At 33.8% G+C, this 23,918-nt stretch overlaps 1 protein-coding gene across 3 annotated transcripts in view; it reads right to left on the bottom strand.

The window, feature by feature from the left end:
• LOC115451286 overlaps positions 1-23,918 on the bottom strand; it is a 115,057-nt gene that overhangs the window by 40,389 nt on the left and 50,750 nt on the right. For all 3 annotated transcript variants that reach the window (XM_037441973.1, XM_037441975.1, XM_037441974.1), the window contains 2 exons: positions 14,485-14,543; positions 11,757-11,817 (listed from right to left, as the gene is read on the bottom strand). In XM_037441973.1, the coding sequence (XP_037297870.1) occupies positions 11,757-11,803 (47 nt within the window). In that variant the 5' untranslated portion in view covers positions 11,804-11,817; positions 14,485-14,543. The remainder of the gene's footprint in view (positions 1-11,756; positions 11,818-14,484; positions 14,544-23,918) is intronic.

The raw sequence follows: 23,918 nt of genomic DNA, 5'->3' as shown, positions 1-23,918 counted from the left end.
ACATATGTACATACATTGCAATTATACATACGTGTATATCTCTGCAACAGTATTGTGTCCGTTTAATTTGGATACTAAATCATGTGTGAGCAACTGAACTCGCCAAAATTGTGTGTTCCGACACGTGTAAATACGCTACACGCGCGAATGTTTTGGTTAAAATGTAAAACCGTTTTATTCGTGATTTATTTTAATTTATTGTATGGTCGTTGTTACGTAATTTCCTTTACGTTGCTATATCTCATTGTACCCTTCTATATGCCAAATTAATTGCATATCGCGTGGGCACATTTTTGATCCTTCCCAAATGAATTTAAATCAACAATCATGAATCAAGCCGCAGATTTCACCATTTAATTTAATTTAATAAAACAGTTATGTAGTTTCTTATTCTGTTAAAATTTGCTTTTTCTCTTGCTTGCTCTGTGAGCATGTGCCTTTATAAAACAAAACGCGTATTTTGCAAATGTCGAAAAAGAGAAGTCTAGGCAGGTCCTTTAATCAGCGCTGCACGCCATATTTCTTTCTCTTTTAAACCAATTTTGTGTAGTAAAATAGAAGATTATATAGTAATATAATATTATGAGAAATATTTTATAGTTGTAAGAAGAAATCAATTAATTGACACCGTAGAAAAGTCTACTACTGATAGAGTTAATAAATAACAGTTAATAAAAAAAAGATAATAATTTAAAACACGATTTGATAAAATGAATCTACCTAAGTACTGCCTGCCTACTTGAAAACATTAGGGAATATTTATACATAGATATCTTTATAAAAACTATCATTATGAAACTCACATTTACTTTGCGTGAGAACAGTTACAATGACGTAGTAAGATTGTCGTTTGTCGCAAAGGTGGATAGAGTACGAGTAGAAAGTTGCAGCGTGCCCGCCGAGTGCGACTATCGATCTCGGACTGCGGCCAGACGACGACGCGTCAATGAAAAACTATGCTTTTTGTTCACACAACTTTTGCACCAACTTGTTCGCATTTGTAAATCGACAAACTTTGTTGTGTACTTCATACACAAAATAAATGTATTTGCACAACTCATGCATTACTTTAAAGAGCTTTTTTTAACATATAATATTGTGTACAAATATAATGCAAATCGTTCAAGTATCTTTTATTTGTTGTTTGGTTTACGGGTGGAAATTCAGGACGCTGCAATTTAAAGTTCTGTTAATATGTCATGTTATATTTATTTACAGAATTTTAATATTTTCAATTGAATAAAATACCAGATATATTAGGTACCAAATCCAAACCACTTTACGAAGGGCCTACTTTTTGGTACTGGTAATTAATTTTTAATTTACGCGGTGAAATATATGATCGCATTTGAAATAATTCGCGCGTAATAATAAATCGTGGGGCCCCTCCCTGTCTGTCGTTACCATGGTGAGTGTCATCGCCGAAGGCACCCTCGAGGCGTCACCGAGTACCAAACACAAGTAAATGTGAACGACAATAAACGGAGACGCCGGATGCTGCAGCATTAGCTACGTGATTTATTCGTCTGGCATCGACTGTATTGTGTTAATTCTACCCATAATGCATAGGGGTTGTGTCTACGAGTTGCTTTGTATTTTAAGAATATAATATTGGTAATATTAAGTTATACATACATGTAAATATCTTACTATCTTGTAGGTCTTACAAATTTTGCCTTAGATTCTTTTTACCAGGACTAAGATTTTTTTACCGGAATAAAATGCGTTATGGTGCACTTGTATGCGAAACATCTCAATATACTGTAGCATTTATAATATTGTTTATTATTACTGTTTTAGATATAAAAAAACCACACAAGTGCGAGCTAGACTCGCGCACCGATGGTATCGTAAAAACTTGTACGTAAGCTGTTAAGTTGTACTAATGTAGGTGTATCGTTACGGACTTCAGATTTATTGATTTACTATAAGACATTGCTTCCTGCCAAATTTTATAATTTTAGGGTCACCGGGAAGTGCCGTATAGATTTCGATTCCCTTGTGATATCGCAAATTATGCGGCATAAACAGTTATATCTTTTGATCACATTGACTTACAACTTTCATTTTTTCACAGCTGAAAAAGCTATAGTATTTAATATACATTTGAACTTGATGACAGATAGACCGACGGACAATAAAGTGATCCTATAAGGGATTTTTTTTAAATACGGAACCCTAAAGATCTGACAATCTTACCCCAAATAAATTCTAACTTGTCACCAGTTACAAAAATGAAGTCGTTTTAAAAATCAATATAATCACGACCGTTTACCTATCTACCCCAACAAATTGTGCCAACCCCATCACGGGGTGCACTCGAGACCGTTCGACCCAACTAAACACTTCAAAAAGTCGTAGATAAAATTCGATCTCGTCCTATGGGGTTTGTAGGTAGGCTGCAGTTAATTATCTATGTTCAGAGGGGAACTGAGGAGACACACAAAATGTCAATACCTCCCCCGTTTCCTAGTTAGATCCAAGATTCAAGCGTGTCGTTGGAAACGGTGAGCCCGGTAATTCAGTTTAATTAAAACCTCACAAAGTAAATGCACATCGAATGAACGTCAATAGATAAGAATACAGACGATAAATTCCTATCCATACACATTTTTAAGGGTATTAATGTGTCAATTTGCTATTTATTATGAAAAGGAGGAAATACATTTGGTAGATCCGCAGAGACGTATTAAATAATATAAAATTATACAATAAAAAATATGTTTACAAAAAAACAATATAACTTTAACGTCACATTTACGACTGCATAATATTTCATAGAATAAAGTGTGCTGTCGAACACTAATGTGCTCTAAATGATTAAGGTAAGTGGGGACAAAACGTAAGCGAGGGTGACAGAGTGTTAAGCAACCGGTGTGAAAGAAAGCCACCCTTCTCCCACATATATTTGCACTAAGAGTGTAATTAACATCCACGAAGGAATAATACATCATTTCGCTTTAACCATCGAACACCAATACTAATTTGTTATGGATTTTGTTTATCCAATTAAAATTGTTTTGTTTAAAAGAAAAAGGCAGACTATATTTACATGTGTGCTCATAGTTTATTCACATTTATGGTAAAGTCAAAACAATAGACAAAAAAGAGGGATAAAAGGCTCATTTGGGGAAAAGATAAATGCGCGTTTATATCTCCGCGTGTTAATGTGCGCACTACTCCGTTGCAGTAATTAAAATTGCATAAATAGTTATATTTATGGCAACTAGACGGTAAAACAAAACAATTAATAAATTGATATATATTTTTTTACAGTAGATTAGATAAGTGTGTGTTAAATATTTTATTCCAATCGCATCGACTTGTCACGTGACCATCGTAGTTAGGTAAATGCATTAAAATCTTATTACCTTATAATGAATTGAATCAAACACGAAGTTAGTGACAAAGTATGCTACAGTACGAAAATGTCAGTGATATTTCTTGCAGCGTAAATGTTTAGTATTTACAAAAAATTGCATCAGGTTTGATGAAAAGTAAACGAATAAACTCTAGCAATTTTATACATCCATATAAATTGTATACCATATAAAGTATTTTTATTAGTATTTTGATAATTAATGAGCATTTCCTTATTATTCCTGATACACTGTATGGTCTAAGCTCTTAGTAAATATGAGTAATGTGTATTTATGTAACAATAATGTAGAATGAGGAGGAACGTTGGAAGAGATGCCGCATGCACGCGTACAGTTTACCGTACGCGCTTGTTTTGCACGCAACATAACAATGTGCTTACAAATCTCACAATATCATCTAGTCTGGAGATATGCTGCGTGCAAGAGGGGCTTGACTTGAGGGTCTGCTCGTTAGTGAAAGAGCTTAAATTACGCCACAACTGTATGGTGCTCTCACATGCGTAACTTACTTAAAATGCAACAGATGCAAAAATATTTAAATTTAATTGTTTTTGTCTCTCTGTTGGGCGATTAGTCGTGTTTTTAAATCCGAGGAAAAGAGTCTTAATCCGCTGGATGCTATAATAAAATCACATTGACAAAAAATAACAATAAAAACATAGTAAACAGTTTTAAATAATAACTACATGTTAAATTAAATGCCTTAATTGTTATGTCGTATAAAATGTTTCGTTAAAGAAGAATTCTGTGTACAAATGGTAAATTTTCTTCAAAGTACTTTCTCTAGCATGAGGGGCTTCTTCTCCCATCGGGCCTCCGGAGAGGGTGTGTGGGAGGGTTGGGAGGAGTTACTTTCACCCGCCACGCCGGCTGCAACGCCGACCTTCCAAACTGAACAACTTTCCCAATCGATCCAAGTCTACCTTTCGTAATATTGTTATTATGTAAAAAACGCCATGGAGTATGAATACAACCTTGGGATAAGTATTATTTATTGCTTTTTCGTGCGATTTTCGATATCTCTGAAATAGAATGAATACAGTTGCTATGTTGTTTTACGAAATACATTGCAATCACGTATTTGTCCCATATCTTTTTATGTGAGTGAGTTATAGGTATACCCAATCTGCTTTATTTGTGATAGCGCAGGTATTAAACGGCAAAAAATTAAACAGCATAATAATATGTACTCATACGAAAATATTTGTACTTAATATTTAGAATGTTAAAAGAAATGCCCTTTTTTAACTTTTAATGCAAATTCAAAGAATCTATCTCCAATGCTACGAGCATAGTAATCACTGAAGTGTGAATAATTTATTGCCATTTAAATAAATTTAGCATGCATTGAACAAGGATAGTCTGGATTTATAGAATGGTTCCATCGTATACACTGGGTTAGAACATTAAATTGTGTAATAACTGGCCGTCCAAAGCCGACGTCGTTCCATTATGGAAATTGACAGGTGTGGAGGATGGGTTGTCTATACTATACGCATATTTAGCACATTATACAATCTTTAAAGATTTAGTTTGACACCAGTTAAACACTATCTAATGCTTCATAATCTTCTTGCTGTATATCTACTTATTGCACATCGACGCCCTTGGATGGTTTTATGATTTCCATTGTCTTTGGTGTTTTTGGAATAAGTCTTAAATCGGTTGCGTATTTAGACATATTTCTGTTTGTTATTTAAGATTTAGTTTCCATAAATTAAAAAAAAAAGATAAAATTTTCCGAATAAAACAATATAAATCCAATCGTTGAATTAGTTAAAATTCAAGCAGAAAAAAAATATTATGTCCCTTTTACGTAGAGGATGTAGTTTTGAATAAAACGGGAGAGTAAGAAGATTAAACGAGATTATTATCTGATTCAATTCACATTGTTGTCCGGAAAATTCTCAATGATTATAGTATCTGCATTTGCCCCGCAGTTATAGCATTGCGCAACACTGTTTCACATAATGCTAAGCATGTTTACAGTCACTTCACTGCATACAGCGACTGTAAAGATAATGCATATCATACGCTTTACTGTGCTCAAAATTTTGCGCGCGACATGTTCCTTCACAATAATTGTTGGGTATTGAATGCGAGTAAGGAAATAGCTCCGTTATGCGTGAACGCACGCGATGAAGTATTTAAATACGTTAAAACCTTCTCAAAATCAAACTCGGTTTATCGCTCAATAACTCAAGCATTTCTGTTACACGGGACGGATTATTAATTATAATGCTGTACAGTAATGCTAAAAAATGTTGTATATATTACATAAAATTAGTTAAATAAAAACATTTTTAACATTGTCATGAAGCCATATTTAACGATAAACAAAAAGTCATCAAAAACCTATTTGATTTTGAGAAGTGTCTCTCTACATCTTCGAATTCCATGTCTTATACCAACGAAATTAAAATTAGACTATTCCGAAACTCTACAAAATCCAACTCCCCACATCCATCTACAAAAACCAACGTAAAAAGTATCATTTTAATCGGACTACGGGGTAATAAATGATCGCTAAACATTAAAAAACACGACGAATAGATACCTAAACTGTCTCCTTTCGAGACGGTTAAAAATAAGGCAATCTGTTAAGTGAGCAAAAACTTGATCGAACATCGGAAATCACTTGTGTGTTACATCACTTAAACTCGGAATTGGAAACACTCGCAAAGGTTGATTCCTTGCGATTACACATTTTATGGCAATTTCCGAACGGCTCCATTTGACATAATTTGCATTTAGTGAATGTAACCCAAAAATAAAACCATAAAAGAGAATTCTACACATAAAAATCAAAATTGGATTCCGTAGACGGTTCGAGAAATATACCTGGAACTGTGAAATGTACATTTGGGATTTGAGTTATATTGTCTTTTTGTAATAACGTCGTCACTTGTTTTATGAGAAATTATTGGTATTATAGATTTCACCACCATCAAGTCATTTTATTAGAAGTATAGCAACAACAATATCTAGTGCAGCGCTTCCCACTCTGGTGGCTTCACGTCTGGTGGTCTAGAGAAAATATTCAATATTGTTTGGTTCCTAAAATATAGAACAACCCATCGACTAATCGGGTCTACAGCAAGACGGCCCGTGATGGACGTAAATATTAAAATTATTTTTGAAACAGCACTCTTTGTATCCAATCAAGTATTAAAAATGACTCAATGACAGCCAAGAAGTGAGCTCAGAATTAGGAAGATTTTTTTTGGGCTCGCGACCCAATCATATTTGGGATCTACCGTTTTAATGCACAGATATGATCTGATGCATGCTACCGACTGTTTCTATTTATAGCGTTAAGTAATTTAATGTCTCAATTTAAAGATTGAGAATAAAATAGAAGCTACAATTTCAAAGTCAAGAAATAAGCCAGAATAAACCATTTTTCCCTTCAAATGTAATTTGTATCACATTGAATTGTTAGCAGACGCGCTTTACAAAGTTGCTTTACATGACCGAGGTAATGAACCTCGCATGACACGTTAGTGCCTTGCATTATTTTTATAAACGTTCTATTTTCAGTCTTACTACTTTAACGTAACCTATGGGACTATTAATAGGGTAATGTTCATAATATAAAGGGTTATAATGTTATTGATCTTTTAAAGTACAGGGTCCTTAATAACAAGTGAGTCGTTGAAAAAAGACAGATGTGAAACTTTAAATTTTTTACTGAACTTATTAATTTATACGTTGTTATTGTAATAGATCGAATAATCGAATAACCTATAAGTTCAATATAATGACTGCAGAGTCACGCATGAATGCATTTTAACGCGGGCGGAGTCGCGAGCAAAAGCTGGTTTTCTATAATTTGCAGTTTTATTTTTTAAGTTATAATTTGATTACTTAGTAATAAATATTAAAACATCCACAGCAAATATACCGCATTTCGCTGCATAAAGAAAATCAAACATTTTCGTCTTGTATGAAAAACCTAGATGTAAAATTTGTATTGATTAACGAGTCCCGTATAAGAACGGAGCGAGCGCCACCCTAGACCACGTAATTGCTTTCCGGGTGAGTCGACAAAATTTGCATCTCCTGTCGGCAGCGTCTCGCACGTGTTATATAAACATACGCGGCTCTACGGCAATAAATCTATGGCAGGTACACCGGCCGTGCCTGATTTGTTATTTAAAATTGGAAAATGTATCATCTATCTTCAGTTGTGTATTGTATTTTGTTAGTGTCTCTGTCACAGACACTTGACGCGATTATTATTTCAATATCCTTTTTTTTTACATCGCTTACGTTTACGTTTTATAAATATTATAAGTACTTATTTCCTACCTACTGCTAAAATTAATTAAGTTAACCTTAGTAATGGAATTCGGGTCCTGTATACAAAATGCATGGCAATTTATTTTGGTCCGGATTGTGTAGAATAAAATATTCACTTTGTGTTACGCGCTAGACTAGATCACAAAAAGCTACAACGGATTCTGCGTGAACTCGACCTGTGGGCTGTGACTAAGCCGGCGACGCGGTCGACGGCAGATGTTAATGGGAGGCAAACACTGAAATAATTATACACGAGAAGCGATGACTCGGTGCATCCAACTTAAAGTAAACAAATTAAACTATACTAGACAGAAAACTTTTAGCGGCCATCAAACATTGTACTGAGTGACACTCGGAAATATTTCACATTCGCTTAATCGTCCAACAAATATGTAAGAATGGGGATAATAAAAATGCCTGAATTCCAAGAGTTTCCACAGAGTGTAGGGTCATCGTGTGGAGAGCTTGGCTTTGATCGGCCGCGGCGAGGATGGCGACCACATTCGCGGAAACTTTTACGGGACACTGACCCACTTCTGAACGATGAGTAAAAGTAATTTACAATAAGGCTTTGGCTCACACTCGCTCCACGTAACACTGAATCCCAAAAATGCGCCGGTTTATCTACCCTTACACGATTTGTTTGGGCTGAATCATTAATGATTTATTGTCACACAACCTACTAATCTCATGTTTGTCTTTATTGCCGAAATCATGTTTGCTTACTAAATAAAATTAAAGCAAAAGATGGGAAGAACAGACCGGCTGAACTGAAGTCACGTTTAAGTAATCAAATAAACTTTAGAAAAGTGCTGGATACGACGCTGGTAATGGAAAGGAATACTATTAAATTATAAGTACATTAAGAGAGAATTCTTGTTGCTTAAAAAATTTAGGGTAGTTGTTTTCTTGTAATTATTCGAATAAGTTTAAGTAGGTGATGTAAGGTATGCAATATGCATGAATGGCTAGAATGGCCGCTGAGTACGTCGCATTGACCCACAATCGGCGAGCGAAGGCGAAACCTTGTGGACAGAAGAGGCCAATCTAGACCATGAACCATATTATGCAGCCATTATACATTTTCTTACAACAAAAGTAAGCTATGGATTACTAATAACTTAAAAGCTTTGTGTTAAAATATCTTTGAATCGATTTTTGAACGTTATATTATGTATAATTTGTGTTCGATTTGTTTGCGAATACAATTCAATATTGTATTGAATTAGTTATAGCATAAATACATTTTGCTGCCAGAAGCGTCTAGACGGGGCAATGGTGCTACGTGGTGCAGTGTGGAACGCGGGGGCATGCAGCATACACCCGAGAGACTTTGTAGCAACAATGTTTCGCTGGTTAGTAGTAGTTCACAGAGAGTTGTTATTACGGCTTAAAGACGATATTGGCTCTTTAACGGCAAACGATGACCCACCGTATATCTTTTTTTTTATATACTTACTTACAATTAATTACATTATGCTCTAGTAATTTATATTATGTGTATTATTCTCTGAAATTTCAAATCAATCAATTGCCGCCATATCGCCATTCGACATGACGTCTAAAAGAATGACTTACTTAAAGAAGATAAAAAGAACGGCTTGCGTATAAGTAATAGGAATTTATGTCAGTAATGTTAGAGATACGGTAAAGGAAAGGCTCTGTACGTGACGGATATAAGGTGAGGTGGAATCAAATATTGCGCTCCCCAAGGAACATTTCCATAGATGTACGCTGCCCGCACAGCTCGTCCTACAACACGCTTTGCTTGTGCTCTACTTCATTTCATATTAATATATTTTATGTCTACAGTCCCCCGACTATCGGAATTGTGAATTTCTGAGAAGTTCTGTTATTTTCTCGCATGATTCCTTCCGTTTGCCTTTGAACGTAAACACTACAGAAGAAAAGAAAAATTACTATACTCCAGCCATCAAAATCTAAAATTTTGAGGATAAAATCAGTATGCAATGCACACATAAAGTTGTTTCAAATAAAGCCCAGGAACCAAAGTTACTGTAAATAATTTAAAGTTAGTGCAGGGCTACGCTAAGTTGAAAAAATGTAAATAGATATTGGATACAAACATAGTCAGCATCGGTCGGTGGACATTCTTAGTACAAGAGTCTAACGATGGTAAATCATTTTGTACGTGGAAGCGTTAGGGGTCTAGTTGAGTTCCTTGAGATTCTAAATGTTTCAATCCGATCCATATTTGCGATGACCAAGCCCTGTTGTATTTGACACTTATTTCCTTTTATATATCCATGAATACATCCTTCTATTCGATCGATAAAAGTACATATTTTTCTTTGAATAAATATGCTTTCTATTATTTAGGATTTTGCTTCGCTTATTGTATAGATAACCTTATTTAAAATCCAATAACACAAGTCGCGGCGGTTTAATTTCCTCCCGATCAACATAGAAAGTTTAACTTATAATTTCCTTAAAACTTTCGTTATTTACCTGCATACCGGGGGGGTAAAACTCCTAATGAAAGACAACTACAGCAAAGGAATGTAGAAAGCATTTGCCGGGAACCCGTCTGCAAAGTTGGCCGTGAATATAAGACGAATGGCGTGTCGATGCAATAATGCATCGCCAACAAACTTTACGAAGCCGTTGTTGCTGGTGATAATTGTTAATTAATAACTGTGTATCTTAGGTTTAAGAAACTATACGATCGTAAGAAATTTGAATATGTTTTACTTAGAATGAAGTATATATAGTATACAAGGCAATAGTAGACATCTTTCGCTATGTATTTCATTTTATGAAACAATAGGTGTGCGTCTTATTTTGTAAGCATAGAATAACAATCGTTCTAATTTCCGATTTCAAATTTTAAATATTTACAAAAGCTGAACTATTGTTCACACAATTGTACAAATAAAGGTTATACGAAGTGATATTTCCTTGTAAATTCACTTTTGAATAATGGCAAAGATTTTATCAAATGACGCAACGAGCAATCTACCCCGGGGACTGGTATTAAAAATATTAAAATAAGTAATTGCTTTATCGGGGTGCACCTGACGCTCCCTTCGCTGCGGCACGCACCCTAAACACCTTGCGATAAGGGCGGCCGGTTCTTATACTAACCCATTTAATGCGGAATGGGAAAATAAAATACCAAAACACATGCGGCCTCGCGATTAGATAATCCCATACCGGGCATGCAAGTTACTCCTTCGTATGTTTTCGAAATGGTATGGCTATTTCTAGGAATGAATGTTTTTCTATAAATATAAATATGTAAAGTTTTTTTATACCACAAATTAAGAAGTATGTTGCGCGCGTGGGGATAAACCTATGTCTGCTTAAAGAAAGATCAATAACCAAAACACTACGCAATCTTTCCAGTGACTATGAAAGCTGCAGTCTTCGAAACTTCGGAATAAAATTATAACATAAAAAACAGATGAAAAATCCGAAATATTGTTTAATTTAAATTACTTCACAGTGATATACTTGGCTCATCACACTGAGATATCGGATGCTACGTCTCGTAAGCCTAGTAATATTAGCTACAATGTCTTAAACTGGAATGTACATAACAGTGCCTGTACACTATCGCTTGACGGCGGAAATAGACAAGCCGTACTGCCAAAACAGATGCTCCCATATGAGGAAATATAAAGGACTTAGATAAACAAACAACCTTATTGTATAAATAATAAGGATAAACTCCCATGCCTAAAACATGTATAGTTACGTGACAATTATGTTAAGTGCTAAATCGTGTCTACAAGAGAAAGTCGTACGAATGTAGGCGGACAATTTCTGGAATATATCGCTACCTTATCCTTGACGACTGAGATTGGACCGAAAAGACAACAGTTCGTAATTAACAAACTTGTAAATGTTATAGTTATATTAGTATATAAACAAGAATATGCATCTAGCATACGCTACCAAGGAAGGACAAGTAATAGCTGGTTGCGTTTCTCTAAGTAACTTTATCCTGCCAAAGTTTTTATTTGGATATAAAACCAAATTAAATAGGAATCGCACTATGTCCGAGCAGTAACTCTGTTATATTCCGTAGTAACAAATTAAACAAATACTCACTCGGCTCCATTTTTTCCGCCCTTGTGCAGCATGCCCGCGCGTGCCATCTCACGCCCACGCCCTGCAAAAACACACCATCCATTAACGCCGAGACGTTGGCGAGCCTTTTCCGCGTCTTTACCCTAAATACATTTTACTAATTATGTATTATGTGTTTATATATTAGTAGTTACAAGATGTAACAGATGGCTTTAAACGCATATTTAGTTATACTGTAAAATATAAGCTTTAAAGTGCAATCGGTGTCATTGACCCTTTGAAGGAACAACAGTGTTTTTATTTTGTTGTATTGTTGTTGGAATGTTTTTAATATTTTATTATAATCAAAGAAATCAACAAATTTCCGAACCCAGTGTAGATAATATTATTTTAGAAACCAACTATGTTAAATTGTTTATGGATTCCAGTCTTATCTAAAGCAAGAGCCGATCATGGATTAGGATCAATTTTTAACTAATCCCGTAAAAATATATAAAATTATAAGGATTACGGTTTAAATAAAGTTGTTTTGTTCTTATTTATAGATAGGTATAGCCAAATTAAATAAAATTAGTTTACATATTACGTCAAAAAAACGAATTATTTATTTGGATACTTGATTACTACTCATTATTACAGATGAAAATTATTTAACTGCCTTTGACTATGTATTAAAACATTACAATTTAGTTCTATTAATATTAACGAACTTATTACATTTTCTCTTGTCTATATTATCATTATTCATTACAATACATAAATTGCAATTCATTATATCTAATTAAGTAGCGAAATCGGATTGAACAGTCTAGTCATATTATTGCGATGACTCGCATTACGTTTCTAATTTGTGATCGTTTCAGTGATTACATGTGTCAAAACGGTTGGCCTTCGACTCAGTCATTAATGCGTATATTTTTTTATTAACAAACATAAAACTCAATTCATTCATAAAATACATTAGTAAAAATAATTGAAACAATGAATACTGCGTTTATTTTTAGTCCTTTGAGCCAATGTAGCACGATCTGAAAATTTAATGAACAATCTATTTACAGAAGAACGTGATGGATGGCCAGTTGAGAATATTTTGGAACTTTAACACGCTTAGCTTACTGTAGTTAAACTGCGACATCAACTGCGATAGGTAGACAATGAGCGACGCTGGAAATTTATGAGGCTCGATTTTAAGTAATTCGTCTCGCTCGTACTGGTGAAGTTGGGGAAAATAATCTAATGTCTCAAATATACTGGCGGGTTTTGTGCGCGATTGTTGTCCTTGCCAGTTATTTTTCGTTCATTTTACTCATAATTTCGTATTTTTATTTAGTTAAGTCCAGGAATAGTATTGTGCGTTATGTATTCGTAGCGTCGGAAAAAAATGCTGATAAAAATAGCATGTCACATCACCTGTGTACCTGCTACAATGACTTGAACTATAAGTGGATTACAATGGATATTAGTAGTATGCTTTCACTTTTGTGTATAATATGGTGTAAAACTCGAGTGATATTCGGTAACACGCGATACCACCATTAACTAAATCCGGCGCACTTATATATAATCTTATATATGGACTGGTATGAATAGACATTATGAATGATTATATTATATATCACTTATATATAATATAATCATTCATAATGTCTATTCATACCAGTCCATAATAGTAAGCAATGCAATATCGCAGTTGATACTGCGTATATATGAGTATTTTTTATTTGAGTATCGGAGTCCGCAGTTAACCGAGGGAAGTAAAAGGAACCTTCTTAGGATGGGCGGAGTGGAGGAGGCCAGGAAATATTCGTGAGCTCTCATAGACTTCAATGTGTAGTTACAACCATGAAGTATAAATACTGGACTGAGTGCCAAGGGCCGCGGTAAAATCCGGTGTGAATATCGAGCGCACAAGTATTGCCTCAGGGGGAATAGGAGTATATTAAAACTGGCATATTCATCCGCGATTATAAATTATAAAAGAATATTCATTAAATTATAAAAGAACACTAGGTAAAACCCTTTTTTTGCTTGGAGATTTTGTTTGTTTGTAATTTTTTCTTGTAATTAATTGGTAAATTATCAAACTATTTTTCCGTACCTTATACATTTATTGTATATTGAAAAATTTGCTAACGTATGCAAGACGAACAAACGAACACACAAATAGTATAGGTATGTATAATAAAACAAGATTTTCTGAACATTAAGTACAAAATTCATGTTATTAAGTGAAAGTGGTTTTAATTTTTATCCGACTCCCGTTGAAATTTATTCTTTAAATTTTTTATTTACAAATCCTTATTTTTTTTCGAACACTACCGTCTAATATTATTTTTTTGAAAGGAAGTGTAAATAAATATATATTTATTACATAATTAAATAACGTTTACTACTTAGGTACTCAGGTCACCCTTTTAGATCTCTTTATCAGCGACACAATGTTGACAACCTTAAACATCAGTTGAATGGAACTTGGTCGTCTTTTAATTTTTATATTTTAAAAGTGAAGGCTTAGATAATAAGTTGCTACGGTCTGTTTGACACACCATTTCCTTGAAAAAAAAGTACTTTATTTTTGTTGGATAGAGTTGACTTTATTTTACTTAGATAAAGCATAGTTTACGTCTGAAAACATTATTGCATAAAGATTTTTAGCAGAACCTAACGGTTTTCACGAAAGACCTGCCCTGCAGTGTTAATATATTCAAAAAACAGAAATAAAAGATGTTTAGATCATGAAATAATTCACCTGGACATCCGATCTGGGGGTCGGTAGTGCTGTTTGTTATCTTGGGTCATTCCAAATATCTGCAACAAAATAATACAAATTAAGTTTTGGGTTATAATTATAGTCCAGGAATTATTTTTCATGTCATAATATGATGCATTCATGATTGTAACCTGTTTTGTGTTTAATAAACAAATAAAAATAAAAAAAATATATAATATTTTGCAAAGATAACATATAGTAAATAAATTTTCTCGGCGTGTGTGAGCGCTATGAATGTCTTGTGTATTGTACAGCTGTTTATTTCCATAGACGACAATAACTGCTTGCAATAAAGCGCCCGAGATGGTTCTTTGTTTCTCACTATTCTGATATTATTTCCACACTATAGAAAATTAGTATTTTTGGTAGTTTTTATATTTATATTTAAATCGTCAGTCTTTAGCAATAGCCATTGCTAAGTTACTGTTATTGACGTTGATAAATACAATTCGCATGTTTAAAAACTATTCGTTACTGCAAGAATGTCTATAATATTTTATATGACTACAAATATATAAAAGACTACAAATATATAAATAAAAGTAAATTCTCTTATTTCTCATCTTAATTATTTATTACAAATAAATTGTTTAACTAAAATAAGTAAGTATAATTTGTGATTAAATGAATACGGGTATTAGTAATAAACACCGGAAACTGAATTATGCAATACTCCGGACAAGATCAACGCCCTCATGTTACACACCGGCTGTAACACAAATTCATATGACCTACATGGAGTTGACCTGTTTGCAGACCACTTCACCAACTAACTCTTCCTACTAATCAGCAAAAACTGGCTGCCGGACTATTTGAATACCTGGCGGCAGTTATACAACGTCGATCGACCGGTAAGTTCTACTCGGAGCCCATGTTCCGTAATATAAAAGGCAGTTTGCAATCCCACAATATCGCGGCTTTTCACGTTGCTGTTCACATGTTGGCTATGGATGCAATAAAATATTTCAAATGCCGGCAGAATTCGTACTAGCAGACTCAGTGCCTACGTGGAAGGTCTACGTATTAAAACTGTTATATCTAAATTTATAAATGATAACTAATTTGATTTGCATGTGGGATAAGCGGTCCCTTTCAATTTCATTTGTAGACCGAGTTCAATAACGAATTCATCTATCAGTAATTTCTGCTAATATTAGTCGGAAATTTAAAAAATCCAATGAAGCTTCGCTCGTAGAGTAAAAGAGCGGCCACTTTTTCGTTTTATTGTTAGACATGATACCGACTGTTTCGATACAGAGTTATGAAGGAGAACGGAATGTAGATAATTTACAGCGGTAGTTGGAACAAAAGTATCTACGGCACGCGACCTACATCCTGTAGCCCCATTCGATATAAACTTACTCAACGCCGGCGCCCAACATTGCTCAAATGAAATATTGTAAATATCGATCGATACAAATCTTTTTTGCGAGCATACGTTCCGCGCGCGCCTCTCGTGTAGGATACTGAATGCTGAATACTTTTAACTCTCGCATAAAACACATTGAAGTGAATGAAACCCAATTGACGTGTTAACACATTCAATATATAGCCACAAAAATCAATAAACACCAACAAAAAAATTAAACATACATTTACCTACAATAAGAATCACAAAAATAATTTGTGGTTATCATAATAACTTTTTATATTCTCTAATTCGTTAAACTTACGATCATTCATTTTTCATGTATTTCACAATCAACTTTTAATTGAAATACCAGGGGTAAAGCATCGTGCAGGAGAATACCCCTGGCCTTCGTCCAACATTATGCCTCATGATATATCCTACTGTGCAATGGCCTAGTTCACAACCAACAATGGACAACACTAATAGATCCGGCCGTGTGTGTTAACCAGTTTAGTTCTGTTACTTGTTTTTAAACAGCGGCGAATGGATTGAAAAACAAAATGAAACTAGGAATCGGAGCGGATTCAACCCTCTACCATGCGCCGCGGACCACACACCCGCCAAACTGGAACTTATGTCACTAGGAATTTTATATTAATGTAGACGTATTAATGATAAATGAGCTCATTGTTTCAACATTTCGATGAAACTGTTTACAATGACGGTAAATATTGAGTGCAACAACATGTAAATGACGAACAATTGCCTAAATTACTTATTTATTTAAAGCGTTGTACATACATTCGATTGTAATTGGAAGGGGTTTTAATAAAGTTTACCGTATATTTAAAAAGTGAATTAATAATTAGTTCGCTATTTTTACACTGTTTCTTAGATTGATTTATTTTAAATCAAAATTTACGTTTCTTCCTATAATTTTACAATCTTGTTATTTTTAGTCAATAAACCCATAAGAAACTAAATCGATTTGGAAGAAATTTGGCACATAAATAGCCTAGTCCTGATTTGAAATCCAGATGCGTTTTATATTTGTAATTCGTATAACATTTAAAAAAAGTAGGTACTTTGGAAATCTATTTTTTACGTGTCTATGGACAATTTCATAGACCGTAAATGATGTTACATTTGCGTGTATGCGTTTATCTATCAAATGTTGACACTGCATACAAAGAGCATCGTTGATAAAGCTAAACAATGAACAATATTGAAAGACCCTCCTGACTGAGTTTATCGAGGCTGCAAGCGCGCCTGCTGACCCAAATCGGCTTCACATAACACACTTATAGACACCATAGAACTTTAATCATCGAATTGTATGAAATAAATTTAATTATAGATGATATGTTAACTATTTTTTAAATGTTATTCGACTATAAGTAATTTTTAATACTGACACAACATGGAATCCTAAAACAAATTCCATCACGGAATTGTCTACTTTGCGCTCTCTAGAATATTTCTACGATGCTGGCAATGCTGGTATAAAACTAATAAAAGATTTTTTTACTCAACAATTTTCTTTGTTGAAGAAAATGCAAATGTAGCTTTACAAAGTCAGCGACTGTTATCTGATGAAGTGCCCATTGCAGACTAAAAAACCAATTTTACTTTTAATAAAGAAAGACGCCTATTTATAAAAACTCTGCTGCTTCCTATTAAAATATTATTGTTAAAGATGTGATTATAGATTTTTCCTGTAATTCAGAAACAAAGAGGGAAGTTAATATAAATCGTCCGGTTCGCCAGTACTCACCGGGATTACATTTCTTTTCAAAATAAGCTTACAACTGTGTAATAAACTAGGTCATTTATTTCACAGGCGGCACGTAAAACGGGATAGTAAAAGTTTTTTATAGCTCGATTACTGTGGAGATGGTTGTGCCGCTGTGCGTGCCAGAAACCGACCGGCACGGCAGCCCGCCTAATTCTCGCGATATCACGATAAATGTTTTCATCTCGCTATAATCAACTTCATAATAACACACTTGAAATGTTATTATCAGTTTATGTCTCAACTGAGATTTTTTTGACAAAACAGCGTATAAACATGGCTGGAGATTTACGGGGGGATATTTGTGAATAAAATTGAAACTAATATTAATTAATATAACATTGTTATTTAGTTGTAATTTCTTTAATGGGATTTTAATTATTAGCTATCTATGCTATGGACTACATCCCTCAATGATATTATAATTATAGAGTCATTTAATTACTTTATTATATTTAATAATTTATGTGAACCATACCGTTTGCCTCTTTTTTTCTTTAAAAGGTTATCAATACTGTTTAATAAATATTACCTTTTGATCGCGGCTTTGCTCGCATGAAGGATTTTTCCGGGATAAAAGTCCCTATATATAAATATATAGCAGGATCCTACTGAACGGACCCCTTTCTGTCCCGGGAAAATTCCCGGGATAGAATATCTATAACCTTCCCAGGGTCTCCATAACAAATTTCATAAAAATCTGTTCAGTACATTTTGAGAAAATATTTGCATTGGATAGCATATTAGTTCGAATGAGAAAGTGCTATGCTATACGGCCGCACACTATGCTACATGCTTTCATATTATAAGTATCAATAAAATAATGTGTGCAGATAGAGAGATTCAGTCATATGCATGAGTGTGTAGGTAAATATTTGTGTTGAATGTCTCGTTAAAAACTCTATTTTTGACGGGAAAGCAAAGTTGTTTCAGAGCTGAAGGTAAACAGTGTCATTGTGTCGCACGGAAAGCAGACATCAAAAGGCGTATATCAAAGACGAGTGTTGCCACATAGAGGGAAGCGCGTCAGGGTGGCCCCCTTCAATATGTGAGGGAGATGGCAGCTAGTTCAAATTTTACACTTAAACCCACCCCTAGCTTCGCGGATTCCGAATAAAGACTTAAAACAAATATTTAAGCCAATCCCATCATTGACGCACATGTTTGCTTTGAGATTTGTCGGTTGAATATTTGCAAATAAAACTTAGGGATTTTAAGTTCTCCATTGAAATGAAAAATATGAATCTTTCCTAAAAGATTTAAAACATTCCTAATGGAGCCTTTTAAGAGAATTAACAATGGAAATGTTAATAGCATTAAAGGATGCAAAACACAAGAATAGGAATAAATCAAGCTCTCTCAATTCTTTTGTACACTATATTATTTCTGGTAAGGGTTTTTCCAACAATTTCATACATTTTATTTGGTTTTATATTATATTAGATGGTTATATACATCAAGGACTACAATACAGAATATTAACGTATTATTACATTCAATACGAATTTTAGATGTAAAATATATTATAATCATTGAATATTTCCACATTATGTCATAACTTTACGGATCGTATTGAATAATAAAAAGGCATGAGTTTTCCGCAGGGGAAAAAATTTAGAATTCGAGTAATTCATCGTGAATAATAAACAAAGTATTTGCCCAAGTTAAGGAAGTCGAGTTGAAGAGGTTCAGACCCCATTAGACTTACAAAAATAAAACATATCAATTAAAGACTCCCTCGCGGTCATCCTACCTATACCGTCGTTTATTATGCGCAAATTGTCGAAAACGCTAGTGCCACGGGAATTTCACATTTGTTATACATAAATAAATTAACATCGTACAATTTACCTGTATTTTTTATAATTAATTCTTATGTGTACACCAGTGTGAAATGAAATGTTTTTTATATAATAATATAAAAAATGGGAGAAAATTATAATACAAATAACCGCAATAAAATCCGAAAAATAGCTGTATTTTTTACTTTAATAATCATATACGTATATCCAATTATCACTCTGTATTATCTTAAAATTGGATATTATGTTCCTAAATCTTTTCTTTAATAATCGTATATATATTCTATTATTTCCCTATATCATGTTAAATGAATATGTTCCTAATCTACGCGTTGTTATAAATATTTACTCAAATTACGATGCAACATCAACATCAATGAGAACAAAAGCTTTCTTTTAAAGACGAAGTTTGTTTTGAAATCGCTAACGCATAAAAGAAAGGTCATACTTTAGTGAAAGCAGCGAGCTATAAGTGGTATCTTCAAAACAATTTCGTGCATTGTTTCTCGCTGAATGACCTATATCTATTAAAGTGACGCATGTTTTTAATCTTGGCACGATAATCACCTGTGTAATAAAGTCACATTGTTATTGCAATGTAAATATTAAAATTTCATTTCCCTAGCCGTCATATAATTGTGGCCCGAAATTTATTGTTATGCCGTAAATGTGTTTTTGGTTTTAATGTTAAAATTATGAGGTATTGTTTCCAACACGCGACTTAAAATGTATACAAATTGGCTTTTATGTTTATCTTATCTCTTATAAAAACGCGTTCTATAAATTCTACGCACTCGCTTATATTTTATTTAAAAACGAGAATGGATAAAGAATTTTTTGTAAAATCAGTCATTTAGTTTGTGTTATCTTCTGAATTTTATAAAATTATATTTTTTATTTCTAGATGCATTTTTGGCGGCGTAAAGGTTGCCGCCACTGTAGAGGAACAGATGGTTACGTTCCTCTGTGAAAGGGAAGATTGAACAAGAAACAGTAAACAGTAACCATTAATTTAAATTAAAAAACCAAATTAATCCCGCTTAGCTTATTACAGCGCGGACTTTCAGCATAACTCATGACAGGTTACTTTAAAACAACACTATTAAAAAGTACTTATTTTACGATTACGTAACAATCTTCTGTTTACTTTCTGAAGCTTACATTTAACTTCTATTAAAACTAGAAAAAAACTTTAAAGCACGTGTGTGTGTCAGGTGTTACGAGCTATTATACTTCACCATCAAGCGAATGCCTTACGAAAAAGGAATTTAAAATTTCCCCAGTATAATGACCGTTTAATAATACACCATAACAATGATCAATAATCTAAAAAGTTAAACACTCACAGCATCTGGAAAGTGGCGCGATTGCGCGCGTCACACTCGAATAAATTTCCTTTTTTATCCTACACAATCATTCAACGTCAGTTATTCCCGAGCTTAGGAATTGTCTAGAGGCGCCGCTTCGTGATACCCTGCATAATGACTAATGAGTAAACACCTAGACGAAGGGACACAATGGAATAGTGGCTTGATATATTCAGTTAACAATAAGCTGAGGCTGCAGCGTGACCCAGATACTATGACCTAGCTGAAAGGCTGTTAATGCCATTAGATAGATCCACGTAGTCTGCCACGGATGCTTTGTTTGAAATCCGGCTACGGCTAAGCTTAGTATATAAACACACGTACCCGAATAACGACATTAAATACTAAAATTGTTGAGCATGAACCGGTTATATAATGGCAAAGTATTGTGAAGTAAGAGTTTATCATTTGAATTATTAAATATATGTAAAACAAAAAAAAATATTGTGTAGTGCAACATAACGTCGGCATAGTAAAAAGAAAATTTAAGTTATACGTACTATTTAATGTATATATCACGGGTAGGTACCTATTTATTATTTAATAATACGTATTTATTGCTTTGACTTTCTAAGCATCAATATACCATATTAATAAATAAAAGATACTGCTATCCATATCTAACTTTCTATAATAAATTGTTATTAATATTTCACGCTATAAACTTATAGAACCTAACATAATGTTTTACAAATAAATCATGTAGGCATTATTCTCTTTAATTTTTAATGGGCCTATAAACTTTTAGCTTTATGAAAACGCATAATGGCACTGCTTTAAACACAATTTTATTTGAAGTGACGCGTTAATTAACTTTGTGTGTATGAAGTGCTATTTGATACTGCAGATATATAATGAGTATAAAAATATCAAATGTAACTCACGATTAGAGCAGTTTGTTTTTTGTTACATTCATACTTTTGGATATATATTGATATTGTTAGTGAAAGTTAGTTATTTTTATATAATAAATTATATGCTAACGAGAACGTCGGTTTGTGAGAAAGCTGGAAAGAAAGCAAAAAACAGATCCCATGGATTAAATAATAAGGCAAAATAGATAGTAAAATAAATTAACCAATAAGTAGGTCCTAATGTTTTTATTAGGACAACGCATAATTTAGGCCTACATTCAAGACAAAAATTACATTACTAAATTACTATAATCCTAGGGCACCTCGACAACTTTCCACTATGTATACATCACAGTGGTTGTTAACGTGGCTTTATTGATAAATAAAACGTGAAATGTTTTGCAATTTGCTAAACTAACAAATTTCGAATAGCTTCGCGAAATATTCAGGGTTCCACTCGTTTTATAATTTGACGAGGGTTCCGCTCAGGTGGCTCTTATTTAAGGGAGTTTACTGCCGCAAGTAATGACAACTTAGGAAACGCAATTAAAAAGATCGTCCAATTAATATATCCTTTCTCCGTTACGTTGAAAAGGCGGATACGAAAATTAGAACATTTTGCAGTGTTATATCGTGTTTAGAAAAAATAAACAATGTTTAGTTCGCACAAACACTGCCCATTTTAGAATCGAATGGTAAAGCCGCTTAAAGTCTTGCCCTATTTATGCGTAAATCGTTAACCCAAAGCGCCTTGGGATAAACTGTAGGATATTTATGTCACGCTCCATATTTAAACTAGAGGCCCGTATAAACCGCCTTTTCACAATGAAATTACCTCGAAGCCATAACAACTTATTTATAAAGGAAGTCTGAACAAGTTAGCACGCAAGTTATAAATATATTCGGCCAGAGCACCGATCATTGTTTTTTGCACGCGCGATCGGTTTAGAAAAGCGCTTTGGGATCAACATATACAAACAAAAGGTTGTAAAGTGTAAAACTCTGGTTTCGATCCTTGAAAAACGTAGCCAAAGCGTTCCCTGACAGGCTCATATTGAATGTACGGGAACAAATTAGCATTTCACAGAGCCGTTAACAAAATGCCTCTGTTCAGTCGACTTAATGAGCGTGGAACATCGTCATTAAACGCCTTACGTAAATGTAAACGCAAGTGGAGAGGTAGGGAGTACTCATTGCCTAAATTTAGCAATTAGATAGTGCTCTTCACGAAGATATCATAGTGGTTAAGATAGCGCCACCTGCATCGAGTTTAGGGATTACTAAACGTTCAACTTAGTTTACCAAAGTTGCGCCTTGGTTATCTAAAACTACGTATGTAACGCGTAAATGTTAGATCCTACTGCAGCGCAATTTAATTTGGGTTTAAAAGGTTTTACGAAACTAAACTTTTGCGCAAAATAACGCATATTGTCATTGAAATCTTTTATAAGCAAGTAGATACGTATTGAAGGAGAGGTGGCTATTTTCAGAAAAATCATTTCATATCTCGATGAAGGCAATTTTTTGGCATGTCCGATGATAATTCTCCACTTTAATGACTGTATTCTTTCATTTCAAAAGTTCAATTAATGAAGATCTTGCATACAGTCAAGCTGAGCAATGAGTATCAGTTACTATCTGCATTACCTACAAGATTGTAGGTAATATGTAGATACATATTATGTTTTTTTATAATTCTAAAACATTATACACTTTAATAATATAAAACTCATAACATTTGTTACACAGGCGAAAATAGCATTGGAATGTAATTTTATAGTTTAACTTTGCATCACTCAACTCGACGAAACTGTTAAACTCCTTCTCCATAAAAACTAATGGCGACTCATTTAGAGAACCGACCGCCTCCGGATTACCGTACACTTTTTGAATTATTGTTGCGTAATAATAAATACAGAAGCGAATATAGTTTTTATGAGGAATATTTTGTGAACGTTTTAAAATCATTGATGTTGAATTTTGAGTAACATCTCAGTGGATTATTTCGTATTTAGCCGGCGTAGCGTACTAATGTTGCCTTTTGTATTATTAATGGATATTTTATTCATCAATTGTATCCATATAAATATAAATAAGAGAACAGTTCTACAGAAACAACAATGAATCTGAAAAAGAATATATGTAGTACAAGACGCGTTCGATGAATACTGATGCAGGGAAATGATGATAAAGGGAAATGTCTGAACATAAATAATCCAGAGAAAGATCCATTCACATTAGATAGCG

The sequence above is a fragment of the Manduca sexta genome, chromosome 23, assembly GCF_014839805.1.
Source record: "Manduca sexta isolate Smith_Timp_Sample1 chromosome 23, JHU_Msex_v1.0, whole genome shotgun sequence".
Taxonomy (NCBI): domain Eukaryota; kingdom Metazoa; phylum Arthropoda; class Insecta; order Lepidoptera; family Sphingidae; genus Manduca; species Manduca sexta.
Note: the sequence above shows the minus strand (reverse complement) of the source record. Positions and strands in the feature narration are given on the sequence as shown.